General features: G+C 40.1%; 2 protein-coding genes across 3 annotated transcripts in view; one reads left to right on the top strand and one right to left on the bottom strand.

Annotated features, from left to right (window-relative positions):
* Nucleotides 1-25,999, bottom strand: part of LOC110950654 (zinc finger protein Aiolos-like) — a 44,852-nt gene that overhangs the window by 17,495 nt on the left and 1,358 nt on the right. Inside the window, exon 2 of the mRNA XM_022193366.2 lies at nucleotides 24,902-25,020. The gene's annotated coding sequence lies outside the window, so the exon portion shown is untranslated. The remainder of the gene's footprint in view (nucleotides 1-24,901; nucleotides 25,021-25,999) is intronic.
* Nucleotides 2,017-22,524, top strand: LOC110950655 (insulin-like growth factor-binding protein 4). Of its 2 annotated transcripts, none has more exons than XM_022193367.2 (4): nucleotides 2,017-3,207; nucleotides 11,346-11,509; nucleotides 13,582-13,707; nucleotides 17,857-22,524. In XM_022193367.2, the coding sequence occupies exons 1-4, from the start codon at nucleotides 2,850-2,852 to the stop codon at nucleotides 17,992-17,994; spliced, it is 786 nt and encodes a 261-aa protein (XP_022049059.1). In that variant the 5' UTR covers nucleotides 2,017-2,849; the 3' UTR covers nucleotides 17,995-22,524. The 2 variants fall into 2 exon arrangements, with proteins under 2 accessions (XP_022049059.1, XP_022049060.1); XM_022193368.2 differs by having other exon boundaries at nucleotides 2,026-3,207; nucleotides 11,349-11,509.

Raw genomic sequence — 25,999 nt, 5'->3', positions numbered from 1 at the left:
AAAGAAGAATTCTGAAGCTGCTTGGGGATCTGATTAACATGCCTTCCCTCTGAGATTTTCAAATTGGAGGCCTTGAGGTAGGACAAGAACATGTTGGAGGGGTTATACGCTACCGTTCAAAAGTTTGGGGTCGCCCAGATAATTTTATATTTTCCATGAAAGCTCACACTTTTATTCATGTACTAACATAATTGTACAAGAGTTTTCTAATAATCAATGAGCCTTCCAACACCATTAGCTAACACAATGTAGCATTAGAACACAGGAGTGATGGTTGCTGGAAATGTTCCTCTGTACCCCTATGGAGATATTCCAGTAAAAACCAGTTGTTTCTAGCTGGGATAGTCATTTACCACATTAACAATGTCTAGACTGGATTTCTGATTAATATAATTTTATCTTCACTGAAAAAAAACTTTGTTTCAAAGATAAGGGCTTTTCTAAGGGACCCCAAACTTTTGAACGGTAGTGTGTATCTCATCTGGCCTAGGAACACCTCGGGATCCCCCAGAAAAAAAATGGGAAATGCTTGTGAGGAGAGGCCCTGCTTTGTCTGCTGTCACCGTGATCTAACCTTAGATTAAAAAATTGATGGACGGAAGGATGTGAAAGGTTTTTGGAAGCACAACATAAGACGCAGAATCAACAGGACGAATACAGCAAGAAAAGCAGATTTAATTTGAGTTGGGTGCCTGATTTTGGTTTAAGGATGGTTTCATTTGGGAAGTTTCCTTTTAAAAGTCATCAAAATGTTCATGGTTTCCCATCTAGACCAGTATTTCTGTCACTTTTTAAAATCTATTTCTCAAATTTTCTCACCATTTATCTACTCTGGCTATCTAATGAAGGCATAAAAAGCCTAATTTTAAAAAAAAAATGCAGAAAAAGCGCTTGTCAGTGAAACATGACACACACTCACATTCAGGCTCATTAGCACAGTTGGCATCTACAAAACAGCATTACTAACCACTGTTAACCTTTGAGTAACCACCCTGCATCCCAGAAACCCCCTTTAAAACAAACACACACACGCACGCACGCACACACGCACGCACGCACGCACGCACACAGTCAAACACCTCATAAATGACACATAATGAAGCTGCTGGGACCAGTGAGCAGCTCCACTAAATACCAACTGCTTCAGTGCATTGTTTTTACAGTCAGTCATCTCATTAAAGGCATTTACTTAAAAGTGAACAGATGTTGCTTTACTTTTTAAATCACAGGGTCTAATAAAAAATACGTTCGCTGTCGCTCCGTGGACCGGATCTGTCTGTGCCATCGATAAGATGTTTTCTGGGAGGAATCAACACAAAGTGCAGCGCCCACCTGAGTGCTGCACGGCCTTTGCGAGGGTTTGGCTGCTGCCCATGGCCCGCCTATGGCAACCAGCCACCAGCCCGAAGAAAAAAGCTGAAAGAACGCACACTCACAAAGGCGTTACAATGCATGCTGGGTTTCCATGGCAAAATGGAGGCAAAGGAACACAGGGAAAAAAAAAAATAGAAGCCATGATTCAAAACCTTAAAGGCTGGGCGGAGGGCATATCTGCTGCACGCTGGCAAACAAGAACAAAGTAGCATGCCCGATTTACAGTCTTTCATGATCAGAAACACACGTATAATAAAACTGCTGCGTTGTTAAAACATATCCCACCGGTGGGAGGCTTTTTTAGGACTGGCGGGGGTGGGGCAGCAGCGATGAGGTGGGGGGGTGTTAGACTGTCCATTTGCCTTTTATAGCCGCCCACTCCAGTTAGTAGCAAGAGAGGGAAAAAGAGAAAGAGATCTGGGAGCCGACATAATGGAAGAGGTGGAGGTGGGGGGAGAGACTGACCACTGGACAAACACATGCCGAGACCCTGTTCAAGGGAGCAGAGGTTGTTTTGTTGCTTGTTTTCGGCTCCTACAGGCACATTTTGGGTTGTTCAAGTGGAGCGGCGCTGATTTTTATTCGTTTTTTTTTTTTTTTTACTGCTTAATGTTTCAAATCAATACACAAGAGTGATTGACATATGAAAGAGATATGCAGAGCCGGGAAGAGAGAGGGAACTATTCTGTGCAAAGTGAGAAGGCGATTCAGCTGTTTTTCAGTCGGTGCACTCAGGACTGAGAGAGGACAAGTGAGAGAGAGAGTGTATATAAGTTTGTGTGTCTGACTGAGAGGCAGAGACAGAGGGAGACAGAGGGAGAGAGCTTTTGCCTGGCTTTTCTTCGCTGTGCCTTTCAGCTCCTCTCTCACTGTAGAAAGAGGCGTGTCCATGGACCAGTATAAAGTCCAAGGAGAGTTGTTGAGCCATTCTCAGCAGTGAGTCCTTTGCACTGCACACCGGCAGCAAGAGGAGGAAACTACAGCCGTGACTTAAAACGCTGCCTACTTTTTGATGACCCGCTTTGCATTTGGACACTTGTAGACCAGATTCTTTGGAAGGCGGGCGAGCCTCTGGACTCGGACACAGAGCAAGGGCTCACCTGGCGGATATCCCTGCTGTTCCTTCCACCGTAACAAAAAAAACTAGTTCTTATCACCACGACACTCGCCAGCTGAGCAGATCAAGAGGCAGGCTCCAGTTTCTGCGCTGTGAAACTGAATCAGAGGAACGGAGAGGCTAAGACAGCAGAGGCATTGTGTCCCTGCAATTGAAACACTAACCAGCTGAACATATCAAAGACTCTCCTGGACAAAGCGTTCCTCTCAAACCTCCTCTTGCTTGTCTTGTAAAAAAAAAAATCTGCTGCTGAGGTAGAAAGTGATCAAAAAAAGCTGCACCACACTCAGAGGACAGAGGGAGGCTGAGGGGACCACACATCAGGGCAGAGGATTGTGTGCAGGTGCCGGGTGCTGCCATGGGTCGTGGAGGTGGCGTGGCAGCAGCTCCATCCTGCTGGGGCCTGTGGGTGTTTGGCGCCCTGTCGCTGGCGGCGCTCTGCCTGTCGGACCAGGCCATCCGTTGCCCGGTATGCTCCGAGGAGAGGTTGGCCAGCTGCCGCCTGCCGGAGGGCTGCGAGGAGACGGTGAAGGAGCCCGGCTGTGGCTGCTGTCCCACTTGCGCCCTGCCAAGAGGGGCGCACTGTGGCGTCTACTCGCCCCGATGTGGGACGGGCCTCCGCTGCTACCCGCCACGTGGCGTGGAGAGGCCACTGCACTCGCTGATGCATGGCCAGGGGGTCTGCACCGACGAGAGGGAGGTGGAGGAGAACTCAGGTGAGAGCGAGAGCACTTCAACTGTAGCTAGATTACTCTGAATAAGTCAGGATGCTCTGATTGAAGCCTGGAGTGGCGTCTGCAGACCCACAGCCAGGACAGTATTTTCTGTCTCTGCAGCCTCGGCCTCACCTGAGCCGGGCAGAGTCAGAGTTGGTGAGGGGGGGTGTGACAATGTGCTGCTTGTTTACCCTAATCTCAGCTAAGCCCTGAAGCAGAGCATGCACACGCACCAGCTCCTGATGGGAGGGCGCACACAGTCGCTCTGCTGTCTTGCGACTGAGGCCTCGCTGTAAGTTGGAGAGCGGCGTGGCGATGGCTGGGGTGGGCGTGTGTGCGTCTGTCTGCAAGCGAGAACTAATGACGGCACTACTTTCCTCATGTTAAACCAAGGTCCTGCAGGTAGTTGTGAAGTGCACTGTGGTGCAGCTGGAAATGTGAGAGTCTGTGTGTGTGTGTGTGTGTGTGTGTGTGTGTGTGTGTGTGTGTGTGTGTGTGTGTGTGTGTGTGTGTGAGTGTGTGTGTGTCCAAGGGAATGAGTGTGTGTGTTTGTAATGGGAGGAGGTAATAAAAGCTGCTGTATGAAATGACTGTAATGGAGTGTGGCCAGTCTGGAGCTATTAGAGCTCTCTGCAATCCACTCGATGCTCTTTCATGGATACTGCTGTTCCTCCTGCTGCTGCTGCTGCTGCTGCTGCTGTCTAAACCTTCTACTGCTGATGTCTCTATCTCGCTCTTCTGGCCCGACTTCTGACTCTCCTCCTTGTTGCTGCATTCCTCTTGCAAAGAACAAAGTCTGTTTCCACTTTGACACAGTGGGACACCTTAAACTGGATGACTTATCTGCCTATCCAGTTCCAGTTCACTGCTCTGACATGAACGTCTTTCTCATGATGAAATGTCTCTCCACAAAGGGAGTGGTGTTGATTTCCATTATGGCATATGAGACATTGTTCTAATGTGTCGCAGACAAGGTTGTTCTTTCATTTGTTCCAGATTATCTATTATCTGGCCCGGCACTGCTTCTACCGAGCCCAGACAGTTACTGGTAATGGTAGTAGGCTATCTGCTAGCGCCAGAACACCAAAGAATTGGATCAGCTTTAGACAATATAAAACTCCCAGGGCGCTCATCTCCATTGCAGCATCTGTTTCCCCTGGCCGAGGGTGCACCCCACCTCCTCCCAGCCCTAACAAGCCTTCGAGCGCATCGCCCACCACGTCCAGCTTCTTCATGAGGATGAGCTCATCGGCACTCTTGCTGCCAGAGCTGAAATTAGAGCCTTCTGCTCTCTGTACAAGGCCAGCATAGGTTAGGCCGGCACATAGCGTGACTGAATGGAATCAGAAATAAGAGGAAAGCTGTTTTGAGCATGATAAAAACGGAGAGTTGGCTCAGCTTGGCCTGGTTCTGTCCACACCCGTCTCTCTCCCTGAACATTATTGCTGCTTTTCAGTCGGCCGCAGTGCACCGAGGGTCCTTCCATCAGGGCGGGGCGGCACTAGATGGAACATTTTGGAAAGTTCAGAAGTTTTGTTTTCAGTGTTCTGTAATGTGAGCGCCTGAGTTTTGTTTGCCTCCACACTCCTTCTCACCCCCGGAGCCTGTCATAACAAAGCAGGGAAGCTCTGCCCGATAAATCTCACTGTAAATCAATTCTACCGGGCAGCGGCTCAGATCCGCTGTATAAGAATGTAAACCATGGTGGTGGAGACACAATCAGAAAGGCACGGGGGAGAAGCAAAGAGCAACTCCAGTCACAAGCAGGAGATTTCCTTTGTGGCACATTCACCGTACTTATGCATTATTAAACACGGGGGTGCATCTCCTGAATACATGTCTGACACTGCCCCACTCCTAGCAACAGTGAACATGCTAGATAAAAATAGAAGAGGGTTTTTGAAAACCAAGAGAATTCAAAATACAAGGACCCTGGTATAGAGGCACATCCAAACACAAGCATTAGAAGGAATTTAGGGTGTAGAGGCTGCTACTTACAGCCCTGCATCCTGACACTGCAGGAGAATACTCAAATCACAGTGGTTTTGTGCTGCCTCGAGTTCATTTTCAAGGCTGCAAATGAAAAAGTAGAGGGAAAAGTGAAACATTAAATCAAGCAGGCAAGAATTAGGAGCTCCCAGTCCATTTTCTTTGCTCGAAAACAGCATGTTTCTCCGTTCCTGAACTGCATTTCCATAGCAACAACAGGCACTATCTTGCATGTTATGTCAAGACAGCTTAGTGCTTCTTAATATCCCATTCTTAGAAACCCTGTCTATCTTAATACTTAGAATAAATCATGGTGCATGTGTTGGCGTCCGCTCCTACATTCCTGCCGAGGCTGCCCCGGTGTCGGGTATTCAGATGCTTCCCTCTGACAGTGAAACGGATATTATTTACAAACTGATACAGATGTCAGATATGAAAAGTCTTACACCTACAGGCACAGAGGGAGCTGCATGAATGAAGCCAGACTCTGTTCGACTATGCCCAATTTACTGTGACGCACACAGGTCTTTATGAAAGCAGCATGCTAACCTAGATTTCTGCTCCAGCCTGGGAGGGAGGACTCCTCGGCACGTTTTTGGGAGCTCAAACGAGAGAATTTTGGTCAGCAGATGTCCCGTAATGTTTGTGTGTTTGCTTTCTTTGGGTTGTGCGGTGCATTTGTACAGCTGGAGCTCTCTTGTGCAGGAGTAAATGTGATTAATTAATTGCCGCAGGGACCCCCTTCCAGAGCTGGAGCTGAGACACACACAAACAATCCAACTTTGTCCGGGCCATGACACATACTTTATCTGAGGGCAGAGGATCCTTGTGAGCTGGGATTTCAAATGCAAACTCCACCTCTAGGTAACAAATAGACATTTTATCAAGAAGTGCATTCGCTTTATTTTTTTTCACTAAAATGAAAGCAATATTCCAGGTAATAAGTCACTAGCCATCAGAAATGCTGCCGTAGTCACCTCCTCTGCACTTCAGACCTCGTTTCTGTATAAAAAAAAAGAGTATTCAACGTAAAATGGTGTAACCCAGAATAGTTTGACCTAATTCACTGCAGCTGCAGGTTTCCCTCTATTCAGAGATGGACTCATCACTCGCCGTAGTGTCGGTGTATCAGCACAGCCAGGATTACCCCTCACTGTGACAGAATTTACTCACACATTTGACAGCAAGCACACCTAGTAAACAATCAACTAGAGAAGCTGAATCCTGCAGCTCGGCTTAGTTGGACAAATTCAGATCCTGGTTTTTATCTAGATGAAAAATAGAATTCCTCCCTGAAAACAGCAGAAACTATGAATCTCAGAGGAGGCAGTGTACTCGTGTTTCACAGAACAATGCTTTGATCCGGAGCTTTTCACAGGCTAAAGGATCATGTTTATCCTGATGACGATCCATCTGGAAGAGGTTCTCCTCCATCCTTTGCTCATATTTTGTCTCTGATCTACACCTGTGTGTGTGTTATATCTGGCTTCTAATGTTTTCAGGCCTGAGGCTGAAGTATTACACAATTTTGAGCGAGGTAAGCCAAGCCAACAGAACTGTTAATAAGCCACTAGAAAGCTGCCGTTGCTAAGAGTGATAATGATTTTATACTTGGCTTCAGTTTCTGTGAACTTAGCTCAACAGGGGCATTAATGAGGAACATATTCTCCTCAGCAGAATCGAGAACATCTAAAAAACAGCATCATGCAATTTAGGATTCTAATTTCCTGATTTGCTCCTTGTAATTATTTCTGCCTTCTAAATTACCACTAAATCTGCTCTTTTTGGATTCAACGTGTCATCTTTATGTATGCCTGTTTTGTCACAATTTAAATGTTAGATGGGAAAAGCAGCTTCAGGCAGCAGCAGAGCAGATTCCACTTTCCTTCAGTTTTTTGCTTCGACAGACAACGCTTCAAAGAGGCTCTGAAGCTTTCATCAACCTTGCCAATGGTCTGGAACGTTGTCCTTACAACTGCATGAGGCTGCATCAGCTGATGATTAACTGATTCAAAGAAATCTTTTCCCTGGAAACCGGTGGTCTGACACTGATCCTCTGGCAGCATCCAATGTTGACTGTAAAAGAACTGAGGATTTTTTGTAGTAAATGTGGATGACTTTTGAGCTCGCTGCTGCCAGAGAAAATCTTACAAACCCACTTTGGAGAAACTGTGTCCCCAAAGAGACATTAAGTGTCGTCAGTATACGGTAGTTTAAGCTATTAGTGTCATGAACAATGTTTATCTTTTGTTTTTGCGAGCTACGTCTTAAGATTTTATGGATTGATTGTTGAAGTTGATCACAATCTTTGAACATAAACGGAGCTACAATGATTAATTAATTAGTCATCAGCTATTAAATAAGTCGACAGCTGATTTGAAAACTGATGAATTGGTTGGAGTGACTTTTTAAAGAAGAAAAAGTCACATTTCTGTGAATGCAGCTTCTTAATCAGAACATTTTATGGCTTCTTTTCAGTAAACTAAATATATTTGGGTTGTGAGCAAAACAAGGCATTGGCAGACATCATCTTGGCATAAGCTTTAGTTTCAGCCCAGGACATAAAAAGCATAAATCAGTACGATGACAGAACAGAAATGATCCCGGCTGACACCGAAGCAGTTAGGACAGATCAAATGCAGACAAACAGCTTGAATAAATCTCACATCAGCACCGATTCCTATTTCTGTTGCATTTTTAATTTTGTCTAATTTGTTCTTTTTTTAGCTTCCTTTTTTTCATATATAAACATATGAGAATAGCAAATTGAACAAGAATTAATTTACTGGTGTCTATTTTTAACAAAGTTTTCACATAAATGTAGTCGGAAATGTCCACCGTTAACCAAATCCAGAAGCAATGTCTGACACGACCTGAGAAAAACTTCTACATCACTGTAGTAAAATGAGATTCTAAACCACCTGAGGTCAGTAAAAACAATATTTTCAATCGTTTTATTCACTAGATTTATTAGGAATTGTGAAGAAAATGTCCACAAATTTCACCATCACTGGAAGAAAAATCAGATTTCTGGATTGAACTTGCTTCAAACTCAGATTCACAGGCCGTTTCTATTATCCTGCCTTTATGAGTGCAGTGTAGGGTATCCCTGTTAAACATCGCACAAATTCAATAATTACTTTTAAAAGGCTGCATCTCATGCTGTTGTACAAATGTTCCACATAATGGACTCTCTAAGTTAGTGGAAGAATAAACTGCTGGAAAGTCCTCTGCCAATCGCACTGAGCAAAACTAAATATTTATCTGAGGAGGATATTTGTCTTTGGGGTTTACAAGCTCGGCCCTAAAAGCCACTAACAGAGGAATCTGAAATCCGATGACCTCCGCATGTCACCGTTGTGCCGCCGGCGACGAAAAGGCAAACACATAAACAGACACATGCGTGGGCTGGACTTGTTATGATGTAGATTAAATGATGTAACCGCAATGAGCTGGAGTGGAGGGTTGTTTTGTTTTGTTTTGTTTTGGGCTTTTTTGTAAATGATGCTCCTCCGCACGTCGTCGCCGCTGTGACGGTTACTTTTGCAGCGGCTGACATGGGAAAACAAATATTTAAGTAAGAGCAAGCAACGTAGCTTGTTGTGTAACAGATGTCAAATCAAATGGAGCCAATCAGACAGCAAACAAAATACTATGATGATGATTAACAGGGAGGAAATGAACTCTGTTTAAAGGATTCTGTTGAATTAGCTTTACCACAGAAAGCAGGTGAAGGCCCGATTCTGGGTACAATCACGTATTCCTTTATCTTTGCTATGCACCTGTGACTAACAATGCTCTGCAATGTGTTGACACGGGGCTGACAATGTGCTGCAGGAATTATGGTGTAAAACGCCAAGAGCTGGTGATACAGATCAAATGAAACCACACAGAAAAGTGGCGACTTCCTCCATGGAAAACAGCAGTGGTAGCAAACAGGACATGCCACCCCTGACCCACTTCTAAATCACTTTGGCTCACCCTGCTAAAAGAGAGGGGAATCGGAAAAGTGGCAGAAGAAGAGGAGAGAGAGTTCGACTTGGAACGGAGGGAAGCAGCTGAGACCCGGTTGGCTTCTTGTGGAAGAAAGTGCTGATGAGCAAGGCTTAACAGCAACGAGACTAAAAATACAAACAGCCCAGAGGCACACTTCCCCCCAACAGGCGAGCCGAGCCAAGCGAGATGACAAAGTCTGGAGAAACCCAGTCACCGTCCAGCCGCCAATCATCACCAGAAAAATCAACCAGGACGCTGAGAACTGCACTGGATAAAATGATTTTAATTGTAATTTAATTTAACGGCCGTTATACTTTTAGTTTGGAGCTGCTGTAACGGTGAACTTTCCCCACTGTGGGATCAATAAAGTTTGTCCTTATGAAACAATTTGCTGTTAAATTACAGACAATAATTAGAAAGTATTAATTTACACATTAACCCTAAGAAAGGCTAAAAATAAAACTAATAAATAAATTGTTATTCTTTCCTTTTTACCATAAATGACACTTTTTTTTGGTATTTAAGTAACCACCATGTTAATTATTTATATTCGAACTATTATTTTACTGATATTTGGCATTGTTTGAAAGAAAGAAAATCTACATAAAGCACGGGAAATTGTAAGTAATTTTTCAAACTGTTGTTTTAAAGCTTTCCCCTGTTTTTTAATTACAGATATTACTGAGTAAAAACACAGAAAAAATATAAATTTACATGATAATGTTTAAAAACAGGCAACAATTGTAAACAATGTGGACATCAAACATTTGTTTAAGCTGAATATTACTGTTTTTACCGTATTTAAATCACAAAAATATGTAATATTTTACAGATTTTTCTCATCTTTTGAAAGAAACTTATGTACATTAAGAATTTCTTTTAACAATGTTAAATAATAGTATTTAATTTCTTTACAACATTTAACCATTAAATTACATTATTTTTTAAACTTTATTTAAACATGCAAAATATCTTACACTTTTACAGTTATTTATCTTTACTTGAAAAAAATGTACATCACTGACTGAAAATAGAAAATACCTTTTTTAGACTGATATTTAACATTTCTATGTTTGCAACATCTTATTATAAAATTACAATATTTGTTTTACTGTAAATGCATCAGCAAATTGTTATTTCACACAATTTCCCATGGTTTGGTAAATTACAGATAATGCATTGTAAAAACCAAAAAAAGTAATTTTGCTTTATAGTAATTGGCACGTGGATGTTTGTAAAGTGTGTAACGACAGAGAAAGGCTTGAACTGGTGGTGGTTTGTTTGCATTCATGCATTGCAAAGCTGTGAAAAGGCTGCAGGATTATGGAGGCTACAAACCATTCCTCCAGTGTCTCTTTGCCAGCAGCAGTTAACTGGAAGCCTGGCAGTGACCTTTACAGTAACCAGAGCTCAGATCTGGTTCAGTGATCAGAGTGAGAACAGCTTCAAAACTGCACTTTAAAGGGCTTTGATTCCAGTGTTATGAGCACAAAGTACAAAACTGCTGCCAAGTCTTACAAGCCACAGGTGAAACGCAAGACGCACAAAGAAACACACGACTTTGATCCCTCATTTTGCCCGTCTTACGCAACCACCACACATACAACCCCTTGTGTCTACTTGTGACAGTGCAAATACCCTCTAACAACCTCCATCTGGTCCAGACTGGGGTTGTTGTGGAGGGGCGGGGAGCGAGCGGGGAGGGGGGCATTTCCTGAGGAAGCAGCTGGGTGCCTGCAGAGCCACAGAGCTGCAGGATTATAGGGATGCAAAGGTGAATGTGGCACAGACCACGATGTACAGAGGGTGGTAGAACAGGGGTGGTATCGTTTTTAAAAGCCTCCAGGCTTGCTGTGGTGTTGAGGAGCAGCAGGGCCAGAGCCGAGCTACAGATTCACCCCCTACAATGAGAACAAGGCTCTGTGTCCTTGTGGTTAACCTGGCCTCATTTTTAGTCTACATTTCAGCAGCTGTATGGGCTGTATGTTGAAGGACAAGGATGGATGTTGCCCTAAATTATGCATGTGTCATTAAATCGCTGTATTATTAGGTTGCAATGACAATCATGAAACAAAACCTCTGCAAATTGTATTACAATGTGATCATGTTCACTGTGAATTTGAGGAACTAAAGCATGATTTCTTCTTGTTCAGCAGTTGACAGGCAGGAAGAGATCATCCTCGAACATCCAAACAACAGCAATATCCGGTGCAGTCCGCAGGACAAGCGCTGCATACAGAAGACTTTGGCCCGACACCCTCCGAAATCCACAAATCAGAGAAACAACGCTGCCAGAGAGGACACCAAGGCAGTGCTGGTGAGAGGCGTCTTATCAGTTTCACAGAAAACAACGAACCAAGGCAATCCCTGCTGCTGCACATGCCTCAGCAGGTGTTTCACATTAAGGTTTTATAGTTCCCAAGCCACAAGCGCAACAGTCAGGTTATAAATTGTACAAATTGGTTATTTACAGACCGTAACATTTAATTGCAGTTCTGTGAAATACAGTTCAGGTGCATATTGACATCAACATGCAATTTTAAGTTTTAACACTGGCAAGAGTGGGATCATAACGTCCCTATTAATCAGTAACAGGCGCACATTTTTTTGGGCGTTCATTTAACACACAAACGTGTTACATGAACAACCACTGATGCCACAGACTTCCACAAATAGACTGATCTGGGTCGCCCACCCAGGTAATTTTGCCTCAACTAAAGCTCAGTTTTGGGAAATATATGCTTGTAATTTTTTGGTGTTTTGTGCAAAATGCAGCTGGTTGAGCAGATTGAATAAAAACTGCCACAATGATACATTCACATGCAATCATAAGGCAGCTTTTACAGTCAGAGCTGAAAATTTGTGTGCTATTTGCAGATATTTACACAAACAATGTAGTTTGTTGGTGTGAAATTACCACCTCAGCAGCATGTTGACTGATATTATGGTTAATAAAAGTGTAAGTTTAAAGTGTGGAGTAGTGAAAATAATGAATTATGAATTGATAAACTTTTCTTTTCAACAATTCCAAAATAATGAGCCTTGAAGACGATACACCAGTCAGCCACAGCATTAAATCCAGCTGTCTACTATTATGTAGATTCTGAAAACAGCTCTTTCATGTCAAGGCCCAGACTCCACAGACTGCTGAATGCCTTCTGTGGTTTCAAGATGTTGACAGTAGAAGGTCTAGAAGATGCTAGGTGGAGCCTCTATGGATTGAACTTGTTTTTGCAGCCACAGAATCTCGATCGGATTGAGATCTGAAGAATTTGGAGACCAAGTCGACACCTTAAACTCTTCGTCATGTTTTCTCAGACCATTCCAGAACAATTTTGTTGTTTGCGGAGTACCAAGGAGCATTATCCTGCTGAAAGGAGCCATCAGAGAATACTGTTGCTATGATTGGTGAACATGGTCTGCACCAATGTTCTGGTGTCCAAGTAACATCGACATGAATGCAGGATTCAAGGTTTTCCAGCAGAACTTTGTCCAGAGCATCATGCCGCCTCCACTAGCTTCTCTTATTTCCATCCTGCTGCCATCTCTTCTTCAGATAAAGCATGGTTAATCAGACCAGGTCACCCTCTTCCATTGATCCATAGTCCAGTTCTGATGCCCATTATAGGAGCTTTCAGTCGTGGACAGAAGTCAGAATGGACATTCTGACCAGTCTGTAGCTGCACAACAAGCTGTGATGTTTTCTATCATAGTAGCATTAAGTCTTTCAGCAGCTTGTGCTGTAGCAGCTCTTCTGAGCGACTGATTCTCCCAACAAGTATCAATGGGCCTTGGGCATCCATGACTCTGTCTCTGGTTCACCAGCTGCCCTTCGTTGGACCATTTTTGGTAACCACTGCACAGCAGGAACACCCTACAACATCTGCTGTTTTTGAGATGCTCTGATCCCGTTCTCCAGCCAAAACACTTTGTCAAAGTCTCTCAAATTCTCAACACGTGGCACATTTTTCATGCTTTCAACAATAACTTCAAAGAACTGGCTGTTCACCTGCTGCCTGATATATCTCACAGACAATAACAAAGCCAGTGTTATATTCTAATGTGTCTGATGGTAGTATGTTCAGCGGGTTACTTGTAATTTATGAGTAATCAGAACAGAAAACAAAAGCATAAATGAATTTGAAATCATATCATCATTATTGCTCAAAACTTTTCATGGCAAACTGAAATGATAACTTCAAAAAGATGATCTTACAATAGAATCACTTTACTCATCCCCAAAGGGAAATTCAATATCTTAGCATTAGAGCTACACTTTCTTGTGATTTTCTCCTTATTTTGTTGTTCTGCACAAATGTCTACTTCTGTAACAGGAACTCGGCTGGTGTACAAATATCACATCAGGAATTATTTCTTATTTTTCCACAGGCTCCGTGTCGCGCTGAGCTACAAAGAGCGCTCGATAGATTGGCATCAAATACTCGCACACATGACGATCTCTTCACAATCCCCATACCGAACTGTGACAAGAATGGAGACTTCCACCCTAAACAGGTCTGTTACTACAAGTACACACTCAGCACACTGTAAAAAACAAAAAACGAACAAAAATATGTAAAAACGTGGTGGAATATTGTAATGTTCAGTTCAGATGTTTCTCTGCAGTACCACCATGTAAATAAATCAATCAAACAAAAAATTAAACGGTGAAAATTAGAGCAAATATCTATAAATTAATTATATTTTTGACTGATTTAAATATAGTTAACTTGTGTAATTTCAAGGGCACACATTGTTAAGGAACAAATTACTAACTCATTACTAAACACATTTTTTAGTTGTGGACATTTTTACAGTTTTAACCAATTTTTTACATTAACGTGTAAATTAATTTTTGCCCCTATTTTACTGGATATTATCTAAAATTTAACAAAACAGGAATAATCTGTAAAATAACAGTCATGAAATGATTACATATTTGTTTCAAATATCTGTACAATAACAATATTTTTTTGCTATTTTGAATATGTAAAAATAGTGTTATTTCATCGTTAAATATTGTAAAAGGGTTACAATATTTTGTAAAATACAGATTATTGATGTGGATAATATTTACAGTTATGGCCTGCTCTTTACAGTTACAGTCACCTATTCTGTGACTTTACTAAATATTGTCAGTAATACAGCAAAACAGGGAAAATTCATAAAATTTTAAAAAAATACCATAGATAGATAGATAGATAAATATTATCTAAAAATATATAGTACTTTTTTCAGTATTTTTTCTTTCAAATAACAGTAGATAACTATGAAATATTTTTCATTAGTAAAGTTAAAAAAAAATACAGTCAAATGTTGTAAAAGAGGAAATTACCATTTGTAAAAACACAGAAGTGAACATTATTTTATCTTTTTGTGATTTTTGTGAGGGATGGTTTATCAAATAACAATTTAGAAAGCTATTTATCATTTTTAAATGTTTATTATACATATATATATATATATATATATATATATATATTTCTTTTCTTTCAAATAACATAATATTGTAAAATAACAATATATTTGGAGTAGAAAGAGTGTAATTTTACCTCCAAATGATGTAAAACAATGAATTACCATGTTTATTTTAATTTATGTGGACATTATTTCATTGTAGCCATTTTTTCACAGTTAACATGTTAGTTAATACCATTATTCTATAATTTTATTAGATACTATCTGTAATTGAATAAATCAGGATAAAACCAGGAAACTGTTCTTAAAAATTACAGCTAAAGAGAATTTAAAATGTTCTTTTTTTCTTACAGCATGTGAGCTTTACTAAAACACTCAGCCAACCACTATTTGGCCATGTCTGCTGGTGAACTGTGAATCTCTATTATTCAGCCAATACAAATAAAAATTCCTATCTTCTAACTGTTTCAGACTCCATCAGCAATCTGCAGGCCAAAACACAGAACACGACCGCAGCCGATGACATATTGTCTTACTAGTTCAAGATAAACACAAAACTGCCTCCAAGCAGACTGTCATGCTAATGCCAAGACCTTATTTTTCTAAGCTCACATGGAAAGTGATTTACTTTTAGAAGTCAAGACTTTGTGCGTAAAGCGGTTTCCCTTAAACTGTGGGACAATAATCACTTTATTGCAGTGATGGATGCAATTAGCTTTTGGATGCTGTTGCCTTTTTTTCTCGTTATTCTGCTTTTGCAAGATTGTGCAAACATGCAGATAATCAGGGAAAAACGCAGATAAGGCTTCACATGCAATCACAGCAGCAGACGTAGAGTCCGTGATAAAAGCAGAGCTGTGCTGAGGCACCAGTCATCAAAAGTCTGAGTTGTGTAACGTGGTTAAAGTATCTCTGTCTGCTCGGATTCACAGGCATCTGTTTACTGTTTAACTAAAACTGCACGTTGATAAAACCTGTTGGCAAGTAAAGCACAGGTCATTAGGGGCAACTGGGAATCATTTCATGGCAGGGCTGCTCTCACATTGTTAATTGCTCTGTCTTGGATCCCTTCAGAAGCTAAATCATTATGGGGGGGAAAAGTGCAAACGCATGCAATAAATTTTGTACTAGGGGAATTGTTAAAAGCCTGCAGGAGAACTTTTGGAGATGTGAACCAAATAATTAAATTACTTGAAATATTTCTGGCAGTTTTTAAGAGAGACATTGAAAGACAGCTTGATATTTATTTTGAAGGGAAGTTAGACATATTTTTTCATGCGGTCTGGTGTGAAAATATTACATTTGACCACTGATTCTGGAGCTTTAAAACAAAGAAAATATCTGTAAAAGAAGGTCTGATCTTGTGCCCTGTTCGCATTCATTTAGAGTTTGTGTTCACCTGATTATTTTGAGTCCCATTTTTCTTCCGTTTTAACACTGTTTGGCTCTTTAGCTGCCAAATGCTCCACTGCGTCCACCTTTGATAACAGTCAGAGTGGGCTAAAACAATAAAGCTCAGGGTAAAGGTAGAAAATCAAAACATTTCTCTTCACCATGGGTTGATTTTTCATTGCAACACGAAGTCCTGCACCTCTATGGAAACACTACAAAAGTAGAGAGAAAATTCTGAAACATTTGGAAAAAAATTGGAAAAAATTGGAATCAAAATGCACAACATTTTTTCTTCAAATGCCAACATGTGATTCTGGATCCCAAAGGTTCAGCTAAAAACTCTCTGAATTTCTGTCGTGTGATTTTTGGTCAGAACTGAGTCACTAATGGCTTCAAGATTGTGCAGAATGGCAAAGAACTGTATATTTTTTTATGGAATCAGCTTGATGCAAATGTAACGTTTAAGTGCAACATTTGGGATAAAATGATTTTGATTCAGTATTATGATTTTAGGCTTGGATTTGGTTCCGTCTCCTGACTGAACAGCATGTCGCACTGTTGGAAAGTTGTATATAAGATGAAAAATCCCAGAACATTTGTCATCACTTAACTGCTGGATGCATGTACTGGCTTCACAGACCAACCAAGAAGCGCAGAATTTTTTGTTTTTACAGAATCCGATTAGTGCAAATGATTTATTTTTGAGGATTCTTTAAATGAGACATATAGAATAAAAATGATTCTGAATAAATATCCTAATTTCAAAGCTTAGATTTAGTTTCATTTCCTGACCAAATGGCATGTCACAGATGAGTCGTTTAAGCACAGGTGAAAAGTTGAAAATCCAACAATTTCTTTTACACTTTTCTTACAGTGTCTGACTCTAGTAAATGGTGTCATTTACGTAGCATTAAAAAAAAAAAAAACATAACACGCCTTGCAAACATGCTAGCGGATTTATGGTCCTATATAATAAGATTTTCTGTCAGATCATTTTAATTTTTATTGTTCCACAATAGTAGTTTCCACTCCGATGAAAGGTGGAAATCTGATCATTTTTTTCAGTTTTTACAGTTTCTTGGTCTGGCAAATGATGTCATTTAGCCATTTTCTAAAAAGATAACATGCTAACAGACTTCAGGGTTCAGAGAATAAATTCGACATACTATGATTTTCTGCTTGATGATGTTAATTTTTCTTTTTAAAAAAAATGAAGCCCCATATGAGTAATTTCAGCACCAACAGAAAGGTGAAAAATCTGAGTTTTTTTTCAGTTTTTCTGACTCTGATAAATGGTGGGCTTTTTGTACCGAACATTCCTTTTAAACTTGCCAGGCACGGAGGGTTAATTAGTTTACCTATATATTACGATTTGTTCCTTTATCATCTTCATTTTTTCATATGAGTCGTTCAAGAACCGTCAGAAAGGTATAAATCTGACATGTTTTTCTGTTTGTGCAGTTTTTGGCTCTGATAAATGGTGTCATTTAGTCACTTTTTTAAGATAACATGCCTTTTGAACTTGCTAGCCGATTTGTGGACCAATATGATTTTTTGCTTAATCATGTTTATTTTTTCCTGACGGAACTGCATGTCCAAAATAAGGAGTTCAAGCACTGCAGGAAAGGGGAAAATCTGACAATCTTTTAAATTTTTTTTTTTTTTTACAGTTTATCAGCTATGAGTAGTCATGTTACTTTGGCGATATATAACATATGAATAATAGTACAATTTGGATGTTTTTTTTTTTAACAGAACATTCCTTTATAACCTGTCAGCAGGTTTTAGGGTTCAGACGGTTAAAGCTTCTGTTACAACGCTTGAATAATTTATTTATCCTCTTTATGCCTGCAGTGCCATCCTGCTCGTGACGGCCAGCGGGGAAAGTGCTGGTGTGTGGATCAGAAAACGGGGATGAGGCTGCCGGGGCCGCTGGAGCTTCGAGGGGATCTGGATTGCCACCAATTAATGACAGCAACACTGAGGGACTGAGGAGGGAGGCAGTGGCGGTGCAGGACCAGCTGAATCCTAGTGGTGCTCATTAGTAGAACTACATGACTAAAGGACTTCATCCTTAGGCCTCACTCTACGTGAGGCCAACGGTACTTGAGCTTGTGCAACAAAAAAGAAACCATTGAATTGAGTTCTTTTGCTATTTTTTGTTTCTGTGTGTGAGAGTGTGTGATCCGAGTCTTCTGAGCACTTGTGTTTTGTTTTCTACAATGTGAACTTCAGGCTGACGGTCTTTAGACACATACGCTTTAAAGTACCAGGTGGCAGACAGAAAAAAAAAACACACACTTCCAGTTGTAGTTGTGATCTTTGTAAGAATGCAGAGTGTGTTGTTTTCTCTAATCTAACTTCAGTGTAGCTCTTAAAAAAAAAAAAAGACAAGAAAATGTATCCACTCCACCCAGTAATCAAACCAGGAGCTGTTAGTCTTATTCTTTCTGGAGCTGCATAAGGACAATCCAGAGATGCTCCATCAAAGGATTGTGCACTCGTTTTTCAAACAATTTGTGTGGCTCTTTATTCTACTGTTGTATATTTCGTACACCCCACCCGTCTGGTAAGTAGGTTAAGGCAAACCATAAAATGTGTTTGCACAAAGTCTAGTTAAGGGACGACAACCAGAGTTGCAATAAAAGATGAAACAATGAAAAAAGAAGAAGCAGGGTTTACAAAGGAATGCAAGAACCCACCCCCTCCTCCCTTCCATGTTGAGTTACCGAATGATAAGCCATAGCTTTTCACACCATGGAGACCAAAGTGAAAAGTGAGATTAGTCTGAAAAGCTGTATCTCTGCAACCCAGAATAGATTTGCTTCATCACCCTGTGGTTCACTCTGCACCCCTCTCTCTTTGCCAGCCCTCTTGCATGAAGGACTGGCAGCGTAGCTGGGCTAGAAACTCTGTACGCTGCTGATAGGATAATCCTGTTTCTCCAGCTGGTGCTAAGATGCCAGTATGACTCTCGTGTTTGTATGAATATGCTTTGACATACAGGATTTCTCTCCAAACAGACTGCTTGGCAGAACTTTGATGGTGCTACATATTGATTGTGCCAAAATACAAAACAACAACAACAAAAAAAGCTTCTGCACTTTTTGTGCATTGTTTAGGTTTGAAAGTGGAGCATCAGCAAGTGTTAGAATCACCTTCAATGTTCTCATCCACATATAAACATCCCATATTAGCTTTGCACTATCACTGCAGCGCACTAGCAGAATGTTTCCATGGCCAGGCATGATGTGTTTTAAATATAGACGCAGAGTGTAAAAACTTGTAATGATTAAGCTTCTGGCAGCCAACCAACCTCTAGCTATCATGGTGTGGCTGTAACGACAACACGATGATAATGAGGAAACCGGGAATTCCTCTGTTAATCTCAGCCATCTGTAGAGCATCATAATATCGACTGAAGGAGTGTATTAACAGTGACACAGCTGCTCAAACACATACTGTAGAGACCGTGGTTGGAGACTGGTGGTGTTCTGCTGAGTTCCGAGTTGCAGGTTTAAGCTGTATGGAGCTGAATGGAGACGCTGCTTTATCTGCTCCACCTCTGGTTATCGTTGACTCAAGAAAAGATTACTGGTGTCGGTGGCACCACAGAGAAGGGGCAATAAGCAAAGTAGCATCACCGCGTTAGTGTGCCAAGTGCAGCGTAATGATATCAGAGATGTTGAAAAGAAAAATAGTCCTTTACTCTCATACAACAGATTTTTGGCTCCACCATCTGATTTGACCTCGACATCACTGAAGTCTTAAAGTTGAGTATTAGAGCCCAAGAAACTGAGTTAACATCCACATGAATACGTTTTCATTTTAAAATGCCTAATTTCTGCAAGCGTCCACACATTTCTGGCATTTAGAAATCCTAAAACAGAGAGTTATGAAAATTCTAAGGCTGTGTTGAAGTCTAAACTGACAAAAAAGGAAGACTTTTAGAAGCAATGTTGCAGACACCCATGTTTCTATTTGATTAATCGTCACTTCATGTTATTTCCTGATTCTTCAAGCTCCGGTCACACGACAGAAAGAAAACAAAGACGTCAGTTCTGACCACCAGTGGTTAATTTAATTCAATACGGATAATGAATAACAGGCATTGTCTCTGTTAGCGTCTGATGTGAAGTTCAGGAACTCCTCTAGTCTTACTTTTGACCATTCCTTCTCTTCCTCTGTACTATTTTCAACAACTAAGCAACCAGCCGCCTGCCTCATGTTAACATCGGCACCCACATATCCAATGTATGTTCATGAGAAACGCCTTTTCCAGCATGTTATAAAAAAACAAACTGAAATAGTTGTAAAATGTTTGTGTGGACAGGCATTGTTTTTGTTCCAAAAGTCCATTCTAAAATAAAAATATATTAGTGTGGAACTGAACAGAAATAACAAAAGTGCCATGATAGCTATTAGTAGTGGTAGTATTAATTTTTGCACACTTTTCCTCAGCGAATCTGGTTTAATTTCAGAAGTATGCACTTCTCTAATTTGCTTATCATCCCATTCAGTAAAACATACAGCCTTCAAAGGGGAGTACTATGTAGCAAGAATAATGTTACCATGAGGTGTGCAGAGCTTAAATTCAGAGTTTTTAATGTCACAAAGGTGGATCTCTTTCAGTTTGTCAGATGATCACGGTAACTGATGCTGCTCAGGGTTTGGGATATAAATCAGTTGTAAGCAGTGTCTCCCTTTCGCCAGTTCTTTTCCAGATGATTCTCTCTGAGCGATACAGAGTCTCAGCTATAGTTTTATCTCCAAACCTATTGAGTTGTATGCATTGTGTTGCCATGGTAACCTACATGCATTCAGCTGGGGATGCAGCAAATGCAAAACTGTTTATATGCTTGATCCTGATTTGATGCCAAGTCTGTTTTACACTGCTGAAATTGCAACAAATTTTCAATGAATAATATTAATTTCACTTTGATTTGGTCAAAAGTGACTTTCATGTTTGCGTCATTATGGGTCAATGTCAAACCAAAATGCACTTCTTGATGAATAAATGTATAACGTGTAGAAGCTCCAATGTGCAGATGTCATGTTAGAAATAAGCAGCTACATTGAGAGTCACTGAGCGGTAAAATAAATACAGAAGCTTAGAATAATTAACAGTTTTCTACCAGTGTTCCTCTCTGGCTTTATTTGCAGTAAAGTGTTGTTTTTAGTCATTATAAACTGAATATCCTTTATAGCTCTCCGTTATAGCATCCTGCTCCTCCTTACTGAAGTCAGCAGCACATGATTGATGTGTTTTCTAAGTCAAACATCTTCATTTATGTGACCGTGCGCAGAATCTGGTGAAGAAAACCTGGTTAACAAAGAAACCACTGTTATCTCTGTTTGTGGTTTTAGGTTTTGATGAGCCAGATAACACAAAGAAAGCCTGGATATGTTAAACTTGCTTCATAGTACAGCCCTGCTTATGTTGCTCTCTCCCAGTAATCTCATCCCAGCTAACTAAAAAACAGCTGCCGCAAAACAAATCTGATTAATTTTCTCTCGTCTTCATTTTCTTGAGGGCTTCTTTTTGATTTAGCTACACTCATGACATTTGAATTAAAGAAAAAAATACCGAGACTTACACCTTGTACTGATGTAATGACGACTGAAGGGAACTTCTTTTCTTGTCTCTGTGTTAGTTGAGTTGTTCTGTAATATATAGTACCACACTGTTGGTCCCTAGTTATTAACCAAACTGCAAACTGTAAGGAATTGAATCCAGTCACTGAAGCTCAGTTTTTACTAAGACAGTGTTTGTGCAGTTTTATTTGTCAGTAACAAAGAACTGTATCCAAAGGAAGTTCACCAAAACACAGACGGACGGACGGACGGACGGACGGACGGACGGACGGACGGACGGACAGACAGACAGACAGACAGACAGACAGACAGAAAGAAGGTGGTGGAGAATCGTTGCTACAGCTAAAAATGTCAAACACCAAATATCCTAAAAATCGTTCCAAAGACTTCAAGCACAAAGACGTCAATACTCATTCAGTGAACTGCATGCGCACAAAGAACATTCCAGCAGATTCCTATATTGTAATTCATCAGCTAATGAAGTGTAACTAAACACATTTTGAACAGTCTTAATCTTTGAGAGAGATGGCAAACAGTTTTGGCTTTGATTTGGTAAAGAAAAGCCTTCTAACTACATAAACGGTGTACTTAAGCTATAGTAAGCTGCTTGATCTCTAACTTTGCTGTACTGAACTGTAATTGCATTTCTCCAGAATAGACTGTTCCTTGTTTGCATTTGATATTATCTGTTAATGTGTAGAAGATATGAAGTAATGTTTGCATGCGTACGGACGGACTGGGGTTGGAAGCAGCTGGAAACAGCTGTGTGTATCTTGTCCACAACAGGATTGTTATACTCATACACTGAAGTGATCAAAGAACTGAAATATAGAGTTTCAATCAATGAAATAATCAGTTACATTGTAAATGTTTACCTGATGAAAATGTACACATTGTAATACATCAATTAAAACACTTTAGAAACTACGGTGTCGCTGGTGTGATTATTAGAACAAAATGTCAAACAAAATGATTTCTTATGTCCCAGTTTCTTCAGGAGCTTGTACCACATGGACATAAATGTAGAAAATGACAAAATGAGTTATATTTGACAGTTTGCTGAAAACTTCTGCACTCCAAGCAGTTTCTGAATTATTCTTTTTTATTCACTGCGGGCTCGTTTTGAACGTTAAAATAAAGTCCTGCATCTCAGCACAAAAATGGCTAGAAGTAGACAGAACTTGAAGATGTTTTCTGTACACTATAACACAATTATGATTACATAAATCTTTTTTTTTTTTTTTAAAAAAGGAACAAAAATGGACTCTGTATATTTACATAAATTGAAAAAAATGGAATCAACATGTAAAACATTTTCTCTTACAGGTGTTACCTCTGGTACTGAAACAAACAAACAAGGAAAAACTGCTGTTCTATGTACTACAGACTTACATTTTTAATTTGTTTCTATACTTGTCTCCCCACTGCTACGTATTTGAACCTGCAGTTCAGTCGAATAGTGTCTGAATTTTTGTCACGTGGATGTTGGTTGTAACCGAGTCAGGACTTCACAGAGGAATTCAGAATTTGTTGTTTCTTTTTCACACAAAATCTGCGTAATGCAAACAGTGTCTTTTTGGCATATACTTAAATCACACATGCAGAATAAAGTAATTTGATTTAAGATTTGATTAAGTTTTTTGACAACACACTGTTAAGTTACATATTTAACAAATCTATCCGTATTTATAGTTTCTGGCTGTGACAATTTTTTTCTGCATTTCTTTTAAGATAACAGGGCTTTTATGGCTTGGTTTTAGGGTTCAGAGGGTTAAACACATTTTTAAAATTGCTATCTGTCATAAAGTCTTGCCTACATTACACACTGCTTCATTTAATCTTTATTAGTTTAGTGTATTAGTGCATTTAGTTTTGACTTTAAGAGGCTCATTTGAGCATTTGAGTTACGGTTGTCATGACATGATTTTCACAAAGAATTCAGAATAAAGATATCATCACTATAAAATTAGGGAAAAAATACAATTATATTAATGCTACCATTCAAATTTTGCTTTAAATTTGTTTATTGTTTTTTTTCTTTCTCCATTTTTTTGGTAGATTAATTCCACTCTGAAAACAAACATATGGAGGTGGAGACCATGACAGTAGTTTATATACTACCAGATGGTAATGGAGTATTATGATGTTATCACATGTGCATAATTAACATTAAATTAACATCTAATTTCTTAAATATCACAGTTACAGTCTATATAGTATATTTGTTGTTTCAGTTCAATTTTCTGCTAAATATTTTGGTCACAAAATAACTTGAATGTCTAAATTTGAGATCTTTATCTAAAATATAGGTTTATGTAGGTTTTGTGTCGGAGCCTTAATGGATCTGATTGTTCTTGTGCATCCCACAGATGCTTGACTGGATTGGAATCTGTGGAGTTTGGAGTCCAGGTTGACACCTTTAGTCTTTATCATGTTCCTGAAATTGTTTCAGAGTTTTTTGTGACATTTACGGGTGCAGTGTTCCTCCTGGGGGAAGTTGCTATTGTCTGGGAATGTCACTGCAACGAGGGGCACTCTAATTTCAGTTTATTGTCAGACTGTAGTCGTGGCAACAGATAGAAGAAGTGATGATGTGTGACTATTTCTAAACACTTCCGTGTGATTTGTTAGACACAGCACAGCGTTGTCCACCTTTGAGCTCCAAATCAGCAGAAAGCAGCGACAGATTCGGTGGCGAATCCAAACAGCAGATAAACGCTTGCAGGTGTATCATAATGAGCTAGGATGCACTTCACACACATCTAAAGTTACAATGATCAGCATGTGCACAAAGGTTTCCTCCTTTTTTCCATCAAATACTAAAAAAGGTTTAAATTTTGTGCATTTATGAAACCACAAAAAAAAATAGGCAGTAATCCACGACAGTACGTTCCCCTGAGCCTGAGCTGATCAGACAGACAGGTTAATGATAATACTTGAGGCAGTTGTGCAAGAAATACCTATGGAAAGATACATCATAATAATCTGAGTGCAGCAGCTTCTAAAAATACCTCTACCATTCACCACCAGAGTAAACTTTCAAGTCTGCTTAGTTCCACTGCCTGAGTCTATTTTGGAGAGCTCTACTGGCTTAAGAGCTGAGTCTGGATCTGCATTACGAGAACAGCGTTCTGGGTTTTCTTCTGGCTGATTTTAAAAATGTCACAGGCCCTGCTGTGCCTCTGGGCATCCACAATCCCACAGCTGTGCCTGGGAGGCCCTGCACAGTAGCTTACAGGAGGCATGTGACCTCCACCTCACCTCCAGTCTGTCGCCGATGTCCAACACCAAACAACGTCCTTACCTGGAATCTGCTCCTCTCTTCCATTCAGCTCCATGACCAACCCCTGGTGAACGAAAATAAGGTGAGGCCCCACACCTGGAGATGGGACCACAACAGTGTCTGAATGCATATCGCGCAGCCTGCAGGTCAAGCAGAAGTAAAATAAGCTCTCAAGTGTGCAGTGTAAACAGAAAGCAACGGGGACACAGTGAACACAATCAATTAACAGATCCACAACAAGAGCTATTCGGGCTGAATGGGCAGAGATGTAGGCTAAATCCTGCAGGCTTTGGCTTGTTATCTTTAGGGAACACACTATTACAACTATTGACCTGGGCGGCTTTCAAACAATGTGAACAAGAATGCAAAGTATTTCAGTTCTAACAACATAGGGAGCAGGACAACCTTGATTTTCTCTAAAGCTTATAGTCCGTGAAGCGTCTATAATGCAACTTACGGTACGGTGACATAATAAATCATTCCACCTTCTTTTATATGACAATCTGAGTTTATTACCTTTTAGAATTACTGTTCTAAAAATATCCAAAGGAAGCTTAGTGCAGGTTGGGTTTCTCTCATTATTTTTTGTTAAATTTGCACTTGTGAAGTGCACTGAGATGAAATGTGTTGTAAATTGGTGCAATGTAAATAAATTGAACTAAAAAGAGCATCTGTACTGAAATGGCACATTTTTGTCATGAATTTCTGTATGTTTTTGATTAAAACCTTAGCTTTAATCAGCATGTAAAGACTGGTTCTGTCCTGCCTTCTACAAATTAGAAACCAAGGCCCAAAAACACAACTTCATTTTCAGGCCCACCTGGACTACTGCAACTTATTATTCACCTTTTTTGAACAATATCGCAGTTGCCATTTTCCAGCTGATTCAGAACTCAGCAGAAAGAACACGATTACAGTACTTTCTGAATTATACTGGCTGCAGATTTTTTTCAATTTAAGTTTTGGTCAGTAGCTTTTATATCTGTGCATTATCTGGTTTTACACTTTTGAACTTTTAACCCCTTATTTTGCATTTGATGTGGTTAAAAGTCCAACAAAACCAGCTTAAATCAAAGAAGGAACATGCTTTTACTGTTTTAGCCCCAGTGTTTTGAAACA

The sequence above is a fragment of the Acanthochromis polyacanthus genome, chromosome 3, assembly GCF_021347895.1.
Source record: "Acanthochromis polyacanthus isolate Apoly-LR-REF ecotype Palm Island chromosome 3, KAUST_Apoly_ChrSc, whole genome shotgun sequence".
Taxonomy (NCBI): domain Eukaryota; kingdom Metazoa; phylum Chordata; class Actinopteri; family Pomacentridae; genus Acanthochromis; species Acanthochromis polyacanthus.
Note: the sequence above shows the minus strand (reverse complement) of the source record. Positions and strands in the feature narration are given on the sequence as shown.

Bases quoted from the DNA above. Each gene is read 5' to 3' on its own strand.
- LOC110950655 (XM_022193367.2), top strand. From the start codon at position 2,850: ATGGGTCGTGGAGGTGGCGTGGCAGCAGCTCCATCCTGCTGGGGCCTG. The intron at 3,208-11,345 runs GTGAGAGCGAGA...CTTCTTGTTCAG, and splicing joins GGAGGTGGAGGAGAACTCAG to CAGTTGACAGGCAGGAAGAG. The intron at 11,510-13,581 runs GTGAGAGGCGTC...ATTTTTCCACAG, and splicing joins AGGACACCAAGGCAGTGCTG to GCTCCGTGTCGCGCTGAGCT.